Source organism: Falco punctatus (assembly GCF_963210335.1).
Source record: "Falco punctatus genome assembly, chromosome: 10".
Lineage (NCBI taxonomy): Eukaryota > Metazoa > Chordata > Aves > Falconiformes > Falconidae > Falco > Falco punctatus.
The window spans coordinates 27,909,956-27,926,000 of record NC_137590.1 but is presented as its reverse complement, the minus strand read 5'-3'; the positions used below and the strand labels follow the sequence as shown (position 1 = coordinate 27,926,000).

Here is a 16,045-nt window from a genome sequence, read left to right as displayed (position 1 = left end):
ACCAGAGAAGGAAAGCAGGCGGGTGTCATGGCATGTCGAAGCTTGAAAGCGAAGGTAAGGATTTGATGCCAGAAGGGATGGTGAGCCTGTAAACGGATTTAAAGAGAAGTCAGCAGGTTGCTGGAGGAAGCACAAAGGGTATTTTGTTCAGACATTAAATCTAGTGTGGAAAGGAAAGACGGGAAGCAGGAAGATCAGAGAGGAGCACTTGCGTTGAGGATGACTAAGGCAGAAAGCGGCTTAGCTCTGGTAACCGGAAAGAGTACTCCTCTTTCCCATTTAGTTCTGCTTCAGGCTTCTCAGCAGCATGGTTTTCCCTGTGCTAAAGGTAATAAGGCTGGAATACAAAGAAGTGGGAGGGAAAGGTCTGGGATCTTGCAAGAAGACATTTGGCAGTTGTGGTGTAGACTTTGCAAAGCATGACAGGTACAGAGTACAAAGCAACGTGTTGTTTTGCTCTGCAGAGGTTTATTGGTTCATATAGATTGTATCTCCTGTGAGAGACAACCTGATGCTGGGAACAGATGAGTTCTGGCCTCAGTCCTGGTGACACATCTGGATGTCACACGTTTGGGCCTCTTCCTACCTAACAGCACAGGAGGTGTAAAAGGAAAAGGCCTCTCCTTTTCCACCACCTCAACCACCCAGCCTTCCCGCCCTGCAAAGCAGTTTCCTGATCCTTGTCTTGCACCTTGAACACGGTCACTTTTCTTCTGTTTATCCCAGGTAGTCACTGGGAACCAGAGAGTTCAGGGGAGTCACCCCAGGGACAGGCTTGTACAGTAATACATGGAAGGAACTTTACTTGCTACGTTGTGTGCTCAGTGCAATGAGCAAGTGAGGAACAACGTACTAGTGATGTGTGACAGTGATAGGAAACCAGAGATTACAGGGACATAAAATGAAAACAAAAATAAATTTTCTTAAATAATTGTAAAAATAATTTCCTAGAACAGTGATGCGGAGTTCAGACAAGGCTGCAGAATATCAGCAGATGAACCCTTTCCCTGGATGCAGGTTGAGTGCACAATCCTGCCTGTGTTACCTCAGTCACTAGCAGGATAACCCCCATCTATGTAAAACAATGAGGTATGACCCACGCCATCTAATCTTATTCTGAGCGACGTCAGCATACCTGTCGGTTAGTTTGTACTTCAACTGGGTTTGTGACTTGAGAAAGGACCTCAGTAACCTACAGTCTTGTGCAGTGGGTGCGTGCCTGCGTCGGGATCCTTTGTGCTGGGGTGAGCACACCTTGGGTAACGTGGCCACGGGTCTTGTGTCTCTGACACTGCCAATGCAGATACAGGAACAGATACAGGGAGCAAATACATCTGAAAGGAGGAGGGCTGTTTTCTAATTAGTGACACAGGAAAAAAAAACCAGCTGATATAACTCAACATTGGGCTGTTGGGCTTTCTCCTGGTCTGATCCATTGGCTTAATTTTTAATGTCTGCAGTAGCTTGAACTACCCTTCAAACTGAGGAAAGCTTAGTCACAGCCCAGTGTAACTCTGAAATAAAGACCCAAACTCATCTGAAGATGCATGGACAATATTAATTGATGTTTAAAATGAATGCCTCTATTTGCAGGAATCTGCAATGCAAACTAGGAGTTTTAGAAAGTAATGCATATTATAATTAGGGCAAGCTTTTAAAGATGCTTTGAAGTCCTAAACATTTTTGAAATTCAAATGTGGGATGGAAATAAAGGAATCTACACAATAAAGGGGCATTAAATTATGTCCCCCAAAATTTCACTGTTTTATAGATGTAAATATATGCCATAATTAGTGGTAAGTAACATGAGGAGGATAGTTAAGTTTATTCCTATTCTTATTCAAAACAGCTGTGGCATGAAAAATAATGCTCCTTCTCTTTGTGATGCACTGGAACAAACAATTTACCCATGTAATCAGTGTTCAGAAATGGCTTGCGCCTGTGGTCTCCTCCCACCCCCTCCTGAATTTATCCCCAAGTGCCTCCAACCATCTTAAAAGGTCCAGAGATTCTTTGTGCCCTTCACTCACACACGCACAATTGTGGCTACTGCCTTTTTTTTTTTTCCTTTCTATTTTTACGTGTCATTTATATTGCATAATCTAGAATCTTGGATTTCCCTCCACACACACACACGCACTCTTGCCAGCTCTGACTGGCAAATCATCTGCAGCTCACAAACGGGATCTGTAGTGTGAATGGGTCTATGGCCAGCATGCAAATGCATGCAAAACAAATTAGATATGGAAGAAAGCAGACATCCATTTTCTTTTCCCCATCACAACCCTCTTGGCACTGGGAGCTCACGTGGTGCCCGTGGAGGACCCCTCCGCAAACTGATGCGGGGGCATTAGCGCTGGAGGCAGGCTAATGAGTGGAAGGGGCCGAGCAGCTGGGCAGCCGGAGCAGCTTGGCCTGTCCATCACAAGCCCAACCATGTGGCAGACCTGGGCGCAATTCCTGAGCTGCACTGTAACGCGCGGCGAAACGTGCCAACAATCCAGATGCTCCTGTTGGAAAAAATTGCTTCACAATTTGGAATCTCTGCTCTTTGATCGCTCTTTGGAGAGGAGGAGGGGAGGTACGATGCGGTCATATGAGTAACACACCTCCCTGCAGTCAGCAGTTGTTAAAACCTATATGTCGTTAATAAGTGACCTTATGTGCTTAATGTTAACTACTGAATGCCAGTGTAAATTGTTCCGGCCCTCCCCAAATCCCACTGTTTCCAGTAGGTGCTGTTTTCCTTCTACTCAGCAGGAAGAATTTAGACTCTTCTCAGCAATTTTTGCTGGAGTTGCTTTTTTGTTAGCCAAAGCTGTTATTATTACACAAGCGCTTTACCCTCTGCCCCCTGCCTTTAACACAGAGCCTGAGAGCTCTGCTGAAGTGAATGTGGAGATATTTTTATTTGGTTTTTTACTCTTCATTTTGGTTGCAGCCAGCTCTGTTTTGGTGCTTGCTCTGGCACACTGGCAGAGGCTTCTCCATGCAGCATGTTGAACGCTTGGTGCTTTTAATATGTAATTTTTCAGCGCTACCCATTAACAAGCTATGCTTTATTAATGAATTAATCAGGCTGTTACACAACCACTGTAGACAGGGTGCCAGAAAGCTGAGTGCCTCTCCCGCCCTCAAATGCATTCAGCTAATATAAATCTCAGCTTTTAGAAATAAAGCCAAATTAGAGTTTTACTCTTGAAAGTAATATATATATATATATTCCACTTGTGGTTTTAAGTTGTTGAGGTTCTTTTTCCTAAATTGCATTGATCTTGTATTTTCAAATTCAGTGAGTAAATGGACGCCTGTTCATCACATGTGAGCATACCATAATATTTGAAATGCCATAGTATTTGAAATCATGCCAATATGTTTGAAATCATCATTCAAAAGGTTATTTGTCTGCACATGCTACAATTGCGCTCACCACCCCTAATTCCTGGAGCCACGGGTCAGAGCGTAGTCACATGGGAAGCTGTACAGGAGGGAAAGCTGGTTTACAGCCCAGGAGGGCTTGCAGGCTCTGTCTGAAGCGCAAGAGAAGAGCCAGAGACAGAGAACCGAGGAAATAATGAGACAAAGCTGGCTGCAGTGCGAGAGGCTGTGAGCACAGCGCTCCAGAAGCCTGACTATTGTCATGCTTTTCACAGGGATCATTGAAAAGGGAAATTATAAGGAAGAGGTTAATGAAGGTTAATAAGATACATTCCTATATTTCAATTTTGTTATTACTATATTTATCTAGTCCTGCCTCTTCTGTAATGTAGGCAGTGAACCTTACTAAGTGATGTCTGCCTCCGGACAATAAGCCTACTTGACTGGGAGCATCCCTGTTGGTTAGCTAGCTAGCGTGGTTAAAAAAGACCCCGAGTAATGGTGATTCTACCACATCTGAAAGTTATGCCGGCGTTTCGTTGCCATCAGGGTTACCGGCCTCTGCCTTGTAGCATTTAATCTTGCCATTTAGCTTTTGTGTAGCTTTAGCTTTCTGTCTTTTAATGTCCGTTTCTGCAAGATTTAATCTATCAGAAGACTCTTCCCCATGTAGCAACTTGTAGGCTATGACAAAGTCGTGGAAAAACTTCCCTTGGAAAAAGTAAGTAGATGGAGTTTCATTAGTCATTCACTACAAAGGATGTTTTCCAGACCTGAAATCATTCTTGTAACTCTTTTCTGAACGCTTTCCAATTTTCCAACATCCTTTCTAAAATGTAGACACAAAAACTGGAATCAATACTGTAGTAAGGAGCCTGCTAAAACTGAGTGCTGGGCTAACACATCACCTGAGTCCTGCTCAGAGCTACAGCTAACAGCTCTCACAGCCGCAGCAGTGCCCATCACTAGCACAGCCTTTTGGGGTTTTCTTGGTAGTCTCATAACCTTTCTTTTGGGGGGGGAACCACCTGAATTTTAATTGTGGCCTGCTTTGGTCAGTTCAAGAAATATAATTTTGCTTTCGGGTGTATGTGATTAGGCAAACCTCTTACTATGTAAGCTTTAACAAAATAATTAGCAAGTATATTAGCAATATAATAATCTGACATTTGAGTGATAATTTCAAGTGTTCCTCATTCAGACGTCAGGGCCCCAGCCCGTATTTTTTGTGTACACAGGACTCCTGGTGTTTTCAGCAAGAGCTGGAAGAGCTGTGGGAGTGATCAACAGGGCGCCAGATGGCCACATGTGTTACTTTTCCAGGTTAAATGTCAGCATGTAAATACAACAATTTGATAGGTTTTTTTCAGCAGGCTTCAAAATCAGAAGGCAGCAAATAAAAAGTTGGGGGGTTTAACTCTATAAACAGTTGTTTAGAGTTGCAGCTTGAAATGTAAGGTCTATGCGATTGACTCTTGAAAACATGAAAGTGTGAGGAGAGTTTTAGTTATGATTTCTAAAATACTTTGCTCGTAACTGAAAGGAAAAAAAGAAAATGTTTTGACAGTCAAACTGTAGTTGTAGTAGCGGCAGGAACAAGCACTTTTTAAGAGGTTACTACTACTATTATTGTTACTGTTATTTACGACAATGGAATTGTTTTATCAGAAGTCCATATTCTTGAGAAATTCCGGTGAAGCAGCTGTAGCATGGCTGATGGCTGCTACAGTTTGCCATGTTTCGCCATTTGTCATGTTTTGATTGCAAGCCAGCTGCGGTGGCAAATTGCATATTTACTATTAGCTTGGAACAATTTCTTTTAGCTCACTGTGAACACACTGCTTTAGATGTACATTAAACATTAACTGCTGACTTCATGCAAAACACGTGCAAGAAACAAGGTGTAATAGCGATAGGATTTCTTTCTGTTATGCAAAATACGTGACTATAGGGCTGTTTGTGTTACTGTGTGTAAACCTCAGGAGACTTCTCCGCTGATTAATTTACCAAAGCCAACCCGAAGTAATCTTAGACCTGTGTCTTCTTCATACCACAGACTAGCTCAGTATGTGCTATTATCAGCATATTGCCTCAGAATGTTGTACCGCAAATAAGGACTGTAGACACCAAGTAGAATTAATGAGTTGTTGCCTAGTTAAAAATTAAATAGCAGTTACAAATGGCCTGAACTATAGCGAAGGCAGGATTATAAACGTTCCACGCTAACTAGTAAATAAAGGTACCTGTAAACTGGCTTTTTTTAAAAGTCTCAAGGTAGGCACAAAGGTATCTGTCAAAATTTTTGTGTTACATTTCTGTATCAGCACTAAAAGCAAGCAGAGCTAGACTTGCAAGTACAACAGCTGCAAAAGTGCATTTCCCAGCTAAAATGCTCATCTCGGAGCAAGTTAAAAATTCAGGCGATTCTTAGACGTTACACTGCAGTAGCTGATCAGCTATTTCCACATAAAAAGAAAACCCTGCCCACTTTCTTCTTGGGCACCGAAGATGTCAGCAGAGCTAATGCCTGAATCAACAAATCCAGCTGTGGCTATCCCTAGACTCTGCCCATGTCCATATTGGTGCTCTTTTAAGTTGAGGGCTTTTGAAAATGGATTCATGATGACAAAGAGCACAGTGGCAGAACAGCTTCGGTGCCGCGGCAGCCCTGGGGAGGCCGCATTCAGCATGTGACCTGTGCTGTTGCTTTGTAGACAAATTAATCCTGCTGTGCGCAGGACTTGGCTTGGGATATAAATAATTAAAGGTAGCACCGTTCCTCACTTGATCCTGCAAGTCTCAGTCTCTGTTGCTAGATATCAAAGGCAGCTGGATCGTGGTTCAGGCTGCAGAGAAACACTGAAAGAAATCACATACCGCCAGTAGGATTTTATTGGTGGGGCAGGCAGGGCTCCGCGCGCAGCCCAGGGGAGGCCGCTGAGTTGCATCACACAGCTCCTGAAGTCAAGTATTTTGCTGAACCAGGACCATACGGCTTGTCAGAATCTTGTTGGTGATCGATTCCTGTGTTGCTCAGCTGTTGCCCTGTCCCATGAGGATTTCATTGCTGTAAGAAAGGAAAAGGAGAAAGTGAACTATGGTCCCTCGGGAGCAGGATTTGAGGCCACAGGGCAGGTTCCCTCCAGAGGAGTCAGCTCTGGAGCAAGGCTTCTCGCAGGTGCTCACTCCCCTTGCTCCAGGGACATCGTCAGCTATTTGCCAGACAAGAACGTCACCTGTAGCCCAGGGAAATACTGGGTTGTCTTCTGTTTTGTAAAGTTTGAAGGAATTGCCACTTCCCTAAGGTTTTTACTGCAACAATTAGGCAGGTACTTTCCTGACAGGCTTTTTCCACTGTCGCTGAAAAGAACGGTGAGCTAATTATAGCTTGTGCTACTGACATTGTCAAATGAAAAATAAAATCTTCAGCATCTATTACTTTTTCCCAACAGGCTGACTTAAACTGCAACATTCAAGATGATACAGGAGCATTTTATGGAGTCACTAGTCAGTACGAGAGCTCAGAAAACATGACAATCACCTGTTCCACCAAAGTCTGCTCATTTGGAAAGCAAGTAGTAGAAAAAGTAGAGGTGGGTGTTGTGATAGGATGTGTAAGATGATGCTCTGGTTCCCTTTCATGTTACTTAGGCTTTTCTCTCGCTCTCGTCTTTACTTTGCTCTTGTCTGGCTTTTCCGTCCTTCCTCTAAGCCTTCCTGAAAGAGTATTTTCCCTCCCAGCAGTGTTTGGGTCCATTTTAAATCACGGTGTGCATGGTGACACTACAGTTCCCTGCTCTTTGCAGACCCCCCGCTACCCCACCTGTGGCACCCTTTGGTGGGGAGCCTGCAGCTGACGCTGGTGCCGCCTCCTCCTCCATCACCTGGCAGAAAAGAGCTGAAGCAAAAAATGCTTTTGTTCCCATTTCCAACCACCTGGCCAGCCATGTAGCCTGTTTGGAACCACACTACAGTGCCAAGCTACTCTCTGTCATCTAGATTTTTAAACATTTTATAGCAATGGATGGTGTGCTACGCTTCATCTGTCCCCATGCTTATTTTATCTTTACGCAAAGGCCAGCATGCTTTCTCCAGTCACCAGCAGCTTTTGGATACAAAGTTGTGTATTGTTTTAACACACAAGGGCTGTGACTTATTTTTCACCTTTTCTTTTCAAAGCACAGGGTTGTATGGCATGCTCAGGTAGCTGGTTGGCCTTTTGTACAATGGTATGGCAGCTATTCGACTTGTCTTCGGTGTCCTAAGCCCTACGCCCACATCTTTTACCTGCAGTACAGTTTCTGTATGGGAATTTTAGCCGAGAGCTGCAGGCTGAGCCCTTTATGGATGTCCTGCTCACTGTTTTTGTTCTTCTTATACTAAATATGTTTTCTGTGCATAGTGACCATAAATTTTTTTCCATAATTTCCATTTTTTCAAGCTGAGAGAAAGCTAAAAAAAAAACCCACAAGCCGCTGAGAAGCTCATCTGACCAATTGGTAGCTGGGCAGCAGGAGTCCAAAGTCACAGCCTTACCCTCCTTCAGCCCCTCTGAGACCCTGCAATCTAAATCAGACTGGGTTTCTTCCAGCTGCAGTCTTGCATCTTTCTGTAATTCATAAATTGCCTGTTAAATCATGCAATAATGTAGCTATGTTTATGTGTGTATTTATGCATAAACATACAAGCTTATTTTTGCTGTTTCCTTTGCAGACAGTTGCCCTGAAATGATGTACAATCATCTTACCACAAAGCTTTCAGCTTAAGTCACTTTTACTTGACTTGGACTTACCTTTATGTAATCCTCATTTGTTCAGTTTTTTTAATTCATAAGTTAGTGAACAAGTAATGATATTATAACTTAATAATTAAGGATCCTTGAATATTTAGCAAGGCACTGCATAGCTCAGGCAGGGAGTTAGCAAGTAGGCCTGCCTGTGTGTCTGAGAGCCACTTTCTCTTTTTTCTGTCTACACAAAGGAAGAAAAAAAACCCCAGATTTATTATTCACTTTTTTGCTATTTTTGAATTGTAAATGCTCTTTTTTTTTTTTTTTTATTAGACTGAATATGCAAGGTTTGAAAACGGCCGATTCGTGTACAGAATAAATCGCTCTCCAATGTGTGAATATATGATCAACTTCATACACAAGCTGAAGCATTTACCAGAGAAATACATGATGAACAGCGTGTTGGAAAATTTTACAATTTTATTGGTATGGACTCACTTTTTATTTTTCCATTTCTAAAATACTCTCAGGCTTTGTATGGCTTGCTTAACTTGCAATATTTAGAAGCAGTTTCAGAGTCCTTTAGTCACGTTGCTTACTAAATAAATCACCTCACTGACTTCAGAGTAATACTCTTGGAATTGTGCACTACAGGCGCTAAGGATGAAAAGGCTAAGCTGGCTGAGAACATGAACAAACGTCTTTGTTACTCTCCAGAAATTCAGCTTACTTCTCTCTTTTTTTCATACAAGTCTCTATTTGGTGTTTGTCGAGAGCCTGAGGCAGTAACTTTGAACCATCCCATTCATCTAATGTGTTCTTACTGAGATGTCAGTTATAATACTGCAGATGTCAGTGGTGTTAATTAGTTCTTGGGCCAGGAAAGCAGGCTGTAATGGTGACGCCCCACAGGTGATATAAAGCATGAAGAATGGTGCACATGGTGGCCTTTAAGCCAGTTTCATCCAGTTGCCCAACTTGTTTTCACTGGGGCTTTGCGGTGACACCTCAGCCAAGCCTGTGGAGCCGTGCGCTGCTGCCACCGTAGGATTCGGGCAGGCCCAAGGGGTGGTGGCATGGGGAAGAGGCAGGGCCACCAGCACAGAGCCACGCGCTCCCTGCTCAGCTGCCACTCGGCCAGCCAGCACAAGGTGACAGGGGCGTGCCGGTTTCTCTCTGCGGCAGCGGGCTCAGGCTGGGGAAGGCTGAGCCCGGACCACGCGATGGAGGCTCCTGGCCGAGCAGCCGCGGTGGGCGGTGGGCTGCATCCTGGTGCCCTCCGCGGGGAGCCTGCGCCCGCAGCTCAGCCCCAGAGCGCAGCGTGTGAGCGTGGTGGTTGCGGAGAGCATTTACATTGCCAACGAGAGGGCACGCAGACACGCATCCCAAATGGCCACTTCTAAAGGTTGTCCAAATTAAGCCAGTTATTTCTTGCTTTGGCCCTGGTGTTTCCACGTTTGTAATGTATTGTTTAACTCTTCCTTCCCCTGAAACAGGTTGTAACAAACAGGGATACGCAAGAAACCCTGCTCTGCATGGCTTGTGTATTTGAAGTGTCGAACAGCGAACATGGAGCACAGCATCATATCTACAGGCTTGTAAAGGACTGAGCAGTTATTTATATATACACTTCATTTCACTTCTTTATCAAAACACAGACTGTAAACCTCAACACTAAGTGGCAGTGCCTCTGGCCCAACTTTCACCCACATTTTTCTAAATCCTGTTTTAGTGAAGTCATTTTTAATGTGTTCATATATAATTGTAGCTGTGAAATTCTGGTACAGTTGTAAAAATTATTTCTAAAACTAAGTGTTCTTCAAATTTGTAAACCACAGTTCTTTGGGAAGACTGTATTTAAGAACCTAATGCCTCTGTCTGTGGAGGCCTATTTTTAATTCTGATAGAAAAATGTATGACAGAGCATTTGCCATGGGGAAAAACTGACAGCATTTATAAGAATTTATTTTGGGTTTTTTTCCAACATGAAATACTTGTTTTACAATGCAAGTGAAATTGAAATGAATCTTTAGCTATAACTGTAAATGAGTACACAAAGTTAATAATCTTTATAGAATTATCTTTGTAACTAATTAGGGTGGAAGATATGGACGAATGTAATTCACTAAATTATTTTTTAAAATGAAACGTTTTTCTGTTTGAAACCAAATGAAAAATATAGCCTTAAGAAATGCCTGATAGAAACAGACAGGTCCTAAAATTAGGCAAATTTTGTATTTTTTTCTCAACGCTAAAACTAATCTTCTAATCCATTAAACTTTCAAACAGGTATTGCAGAGAAAGAAAACATCATCCCTTATCCCTAACATATCTAGTGTATTTTAAAAGAGTATAAAGTTGTATTGTACTAATATGAAAATTTGATTATTTAATGAAAAAGATGGCTCATTTTGCAATAAGTAGGTAAATACTGAAGATTTAGACTTGCATTATATGTAGTCTTGTGTGTGCAGTTATATTTTATATGGACAACTATGTTTTCTAGTAAGTTGAGCGAAAAACTTGCAACTCTGAAATTAACAGATGAATGGAAACAACTGACATTGCGACAGCATCGAGTAATTCGTAAACTGAAAGCAAAACACTAATGTGGTTGAAAGAAGAACACGTACACACCTGAAAGGATCAGCAGCTTTAATATCTATGAGACGCTAGAAAATCAGAACCACCATCAGGCAAAGAAGATTGGAAAGTGGAGATATTTTTTTTCTCCTTTTCCTCTTTATCATGGTGCTCTTAAACCTCTCCCAGTTGTCTCTCCAGTTCTGACTGTCAAAGACCTTATACGAAACAGACACGTACGTACCACGTGGGGTCTGATGTCGTTTTGCATCTGGATGTGGTAGTATATTCATCCTTCTAATATATTCAGGGACGACTCCAGGAAGTGAAGTACAGCTGGAGACATTTTAATGCCGTAAGGATTCGAACCATGGATGTGGGTGTGAGCGACTGAGGTACGCACATGTGAGAGAAATAGTCTCATTCCTCCTGGCTACACCAGAGAGTGTCGCTCAGTTTCTTTCCTTCTGCTGCACCCCAGCACTGCCCCTCAGTTGCCCGAGCAGCAGTTGTTTCAGCAATTGCTGGGCCAGCAGCGGGTTCTCATGCAAAACGCTTGTCTGAAAGGCTGAGGGCTGCCCGGCCAAGCACAAGCCACCTTAAGGATCAGCCACGAAGTATGAGCAGAGAGCGTTCTTGGGAAGGTCTTTGGCAGTCCTGAGTCAAAGTTAACAGTTAGCAGGCCCCTCCTCCCGGCCCTTGACCCGGAAGCGCCCATGCACAATTTAAGTCTAGAATTTACTCCCAGGCACAGCGCTCTAGTCTTCAAAAAAGCCAGTCTTATTTTTTTATATTCTGTATCTGCGTAACACTTTGTTAGAATTGCCCATTGCGGAGTTATCTAGAACAGAATTCGCCTAGGTGAGGTAGCGGGTCGCTGTACACCTGCGTCAGACCACGGTCACACTTAACACTGGTGAGGACCCGGGTTAGGGGACAATACCAACATCACCCAGGTGAAGGGTGGCTGCTTAAACTCCTTAGTTTGCCTCTGATCTAACCCTAGTAGGCGGATAATTGCTGTGATGTCTAGCTGTTACCGGCTCGTGGATGTTAGGGCTGATGATCTTTTGGTTTATATTCCGTTGAACTGAACTGAAAAATATGTCCATGGTAAGGTCTCTTTTAACACTCATTTTTAACACTAACAATCACATCAGGAAAAGCACTGCATTGTAACAGCCTAATGGTAGCCCTTTGTTCTAAGCACTTGGTGTTACAAGTCAAAAACTACTTTTTTTGTTCTAAAGTTGTCTTTTATTTAGGGTTTGAATTGTGGTTTTGGTGATTTTTTTTTTTTTTTAATAACAAGCAAACTCTTTGAGGCATATAAAGTATGTAAGTCAATTTGCAAGACCAGGTACAGGTTTTTTTAATAGAATCTGGCACACTACATATGCCATAACTATAGGGTATAAAAAGTCACAATGTTTATTGGTGTTCACATATGTAATATTAGGGAAACTACTTCCATCGTCTTTTCTTTACACTTCTGTAAATGAATCCATACCCTGTATATGTTAATTCTTAAAAGCCTTAATCCTTCAACTGTTCGGTGTGGGGTGTGTAGTCCAACAGGCTGCCTGTAAACTGTGAGCTCTTTTGTAAGCTGGAAGTACTTATCTTGTTACTGTTACTTTTTTGTAGGAACCTTTTAATTGAGAGCTGCCAAAGCATTACAATATGCAGTGCCTTAGCATTACATTAGAAGTACCTTTAGCCTCTTAACATAAATTTTATATATTGTTTTATTAATTGGTTCCATTTTTAAAAATACCTGTATTTTCTCCCACAGAACCCGTTTTTGACTGCTTGATCTAAACCAACCTTCCGTACAAGTCAGTCCCACGAGTGCGCAGTTAAATGCCTATACCAAAAGGAAAGGTTACAGATTCTTAGCTCTCCGTGAAAAGTGAATTGTATTACTAAATGCTGCCTTTTTAAATTTCATGACCAAATAATTAATTGTGACTCTTCTGCACTCTAGCATGAAAGTGCCTTTGGTTTGAAATTCCAGCTTAGAAAAGTGCTGCCATAATAATGACAATTTGTAGAGAGACCAAAAATATTTAGTTATCACCGTAATGCCTTTGGTTTATTGGAATAAGTTGAATCTACAGGCCTCCATTCACAAAAGAGCACCATTTATAGCAAAGTAATTTTGCTAATGATCAACCTGCTGAAGAATAATCTACTGTTTTGCCATTTCTGACAGCATTGCAAACCAGCAACTGATTGGTCTGTGATACAAAAATTAAAATTATTCACATTTATATTCTCTTCATCCAGTTGTGCATCTGCATAATGAGAGAACCATATACTGCAGAATTTCAGACAGTGGACAAATGTGACTTTATTGTTCTCCTCAATAATATTTTGGTATCTGCGAAGATTTTTTTATTTAGACAGAAGATTTTGTTTACAAAGTTGTGCGTGCTGAAAGTCAGATGCCTAAAACATGGGGAACAGAGAATAGCTAGGGTAAATGCAATTGTGTGTTATTAAGCATTGAAATGTTGAGTGTGAGGGTTGTGGATGAAGGTGCTGTTAGAGAAACTCTGGCCAGCACGATTCAAAACACAGGGTTGTTTTGTTTTGGTTTTCTCCCAGATGATTTCTTGGAAAAAATAAAAAAAGCTCCTCTTGATAATGCATCTGTATTTGATACCTTCTGTGAACGGGGGCCATACTGTACACGATAACTAAAATTGATGGGAAGAGGAGCAAGATTTTAAGAAAACAATGTTAGAACAAATATCAGCAAAACCAAAAGCTGTCAGAGGGATTATATAGTTGTGAATACAATTTTAACTTGATTTTTAAAGTATTTGATGAAAACTAAGATGAACTTTTTATATATAGAAATATTGTGACACTGTGTGGTAAATATTGTGATAATTCAAGTTCCCCGTCTCTAAAATATTATTTTTGTTATTCCTTCGAGGTCTAAATCTCACTTACCTCTCTAAGACAAGTAATCCTGTTGAACTCAATGAGACTGAGGTAGGGCAAAGACACTTTCGCCCCACAGGTAGAGCATATATTTTCAGTTATTACCAAACGTTTCAGCTGTACTAGTCAATATTTGTGATCAACTACACTTCTGTCTCATTAAAATAAGCATAATGGTACCATCCGGGGCTGTTAAATATTACTGCTAACAAATGTAGTTGTACTTACTTGAATTCCAAAATGATTTTATTTAGGTACTGCACCACTATTTTGAAGGAATTGCAGATAACACGCCTGTTTCTCACTTTCCCTTTCTACCGCAGCTACAGCTTGTTAAGTTTGGCAGTAGCTTCTTCCGTTAAAACCTCCACGGTATAGGCTATTTGAAATAATGAAGGGTGTACATTAATGTTGAATGTAAGTAACTGGCCAGTTCAAGGCAGATACAACATTTGATGTACTAATCCATAGCTATTTATTTTTCCACTGCAAGTCCTAGGGCACACTTGCTTTCCCAAGCAGTTGCCCTTACACTCTTCCTGGATTACTCAATCAGTCATACTGAGAAACCTTTCGACTACCCTTTACTCGACCCGTACGGATACACGTGCCCGCTCACACAGCAGATGTGTATAATAGGGTCCGGGTTTGTACTTTTCTCAGGATGATCTCTTTTTCCCCCTCTTATCTTTCATAACGAGATCTTTAGCCCCCTAAAAAACACTGAGGCTGGATAAGTCAAAGTACAAGAAATACTTTGGACATCTTCACCTTTTAACTTTTCAGGTCATTCTTGCTGAGATCATGTAATTAGTTTTAGTGTGTAAATTAAATCTTAAATGCACTCAGTTGACTAAAAGGAGATGGATCCCTGTTACCTCCTTACAGAATATGTGTTTTTGTTTTCGTTTTGTTTTGTTTTATGGGCCTCTGATTCAGGCTCATGACTGCAGACAAAAAATACAATATGTGCCTGAAAAAAAAAAAAAAAAAAGACAAAAGAATTTTATAACATTGAAAACCTGAATAGCCTTTAATTCTTCAGTACATTTTATGTAAAACAGGTTGGGTTTTTGTTTTGTTTTGGGGTTTTTTTGCCATGTGCATTTGTTCACATTTGTAAATGACTTAATGGAATTCTCACTTTATGTTTATTTGTGTAATGTGTATAAAATGGGTTTGTGACTTAAGCATATTCATATATGGTCAGTGGTTACTTTAATATTGTACTGCTGCTGGTAACTTTTGATGTAGAACTTGCCTTTTGATGATAAAGTACCTCTAGGTTAGACAGTGAGGGAAGGCTCTTTGAAAAAAAGTGAATGTTCTCCAATGTTTTCTTAACATATTTGCAGAAGCTTTCAAAAGGAGTTTCAGTCAAACCTCTTGGCAGTACAGTATTCTTGTATTTGTTATTGTCTGTGTGTAGGTACTGGTACCTTTTTTTGTTTAAAATGTTTTAAGTGTTGGCTTTAAAGTGAATTTATCTTTAGTATGATAGTAATATGAAAATTATAGGTTTTGTGTGCAGAGAATTTTTTTATAAAGTGCTTTGTAAAAAAAAAAAAACGTATTCTAGCTTTCGCGGTACATATGTGTGATAACTTTAATATCCATGACAGTTAAGTGCAATTATTTCATCACTCTAAAAATGCTATTTTTGTGTCGGTTACTGCAGGTGTTTTCATGTCTTTGCAAAGTGACACATTTTGATGCCTTCTTGATAAAGTGGTAGAATTTTTGTAGCTTTCTAGAAACTTTGTATTCATACAGTATCGATTGAAAATAAAGAAAATGAAAGTGTTTTGTGCATTTATCTTAATCTCTTCCATCAATCTCTTTTTAATGTTGGGTGCAACTTTCAAAAGCATTTTCCAAAGTAGCACAAGGCCGGCCTTGCAGCAATACTCTGCACCTACCTGAAGGTGCAGTGGACATCTGGCAGGACGTAGAAAACCTCTAGGGCTGGCACTCAAGGCTGGCACACCTGGAAACCACGTTCAACAGCGAGTCCATATGCACTATCACCAAGAAAGATGCCTACCTCTAGTTTATGTGTCTTCCTAAAGAAACAGGGGTGGATTTTTTTTGAAACATCATGTAAACCATACTGTTTTAATGGGAAAAGCCACCCATCCCCCTTTATTCCAGAAGCATGAATGACCTAATCAAAATTGTACTTAATAAATGGCATCATATACATCACTGACTTGGCAACTAGAACTGACTGAGGAACACGTTAGTTGTCTGACGCTGAGGCGTTTCTTCCAGAAGGAAACTGAGCTCTGCGGGAACGGAGGTCCTAAGAAATGTAACATTTTTCAAGAGATTTCTTGTTTTTCTTAAACCACTTGCCCCTCAGCTAGCAGCTGTACCTAGTATGATGAGAGGACGAAACAGGAT

At 41.2% G+C, this 16,045-nt stretch overlaps 1 protein-coding gene across 8 annotated transcripts in view; it reads left to right on the top strand.

Annotated features, from left to right (window-relative positions):
• The window catches only part of TEAD1 (TEA domain transcription factor 1), a 162,011-nt gene extending 146,553 nt beyond the window's left edge, over positions 1–15,458 (top strand). For all 8 annotated transcript variants that reach the window (XM_080404775.1, XM_080404780.1, XM_080404774.1 and 5 more), the window contains 3 exons: positions 6,831–6,971; positions 8,441–8,593; positions 9,604–15,458. In XM_080404775.1, coding sequence (XP_080260901.1) covers positions 6,831–6,971; positions 8,441–8,593; positions 9,604–9,717 — 408 coding nt within the window. In that variant the 3' untranslated portion in view covers positions 9,718–15,458. The remainder of the gene's footprint in view (positions 1–6,830; positions 6,972–8,440; positions 8,594–9,603) is intronic.
• The last annotated feature ends 587 nt before the right edge of the window (positions 15,459–16,045 follow it).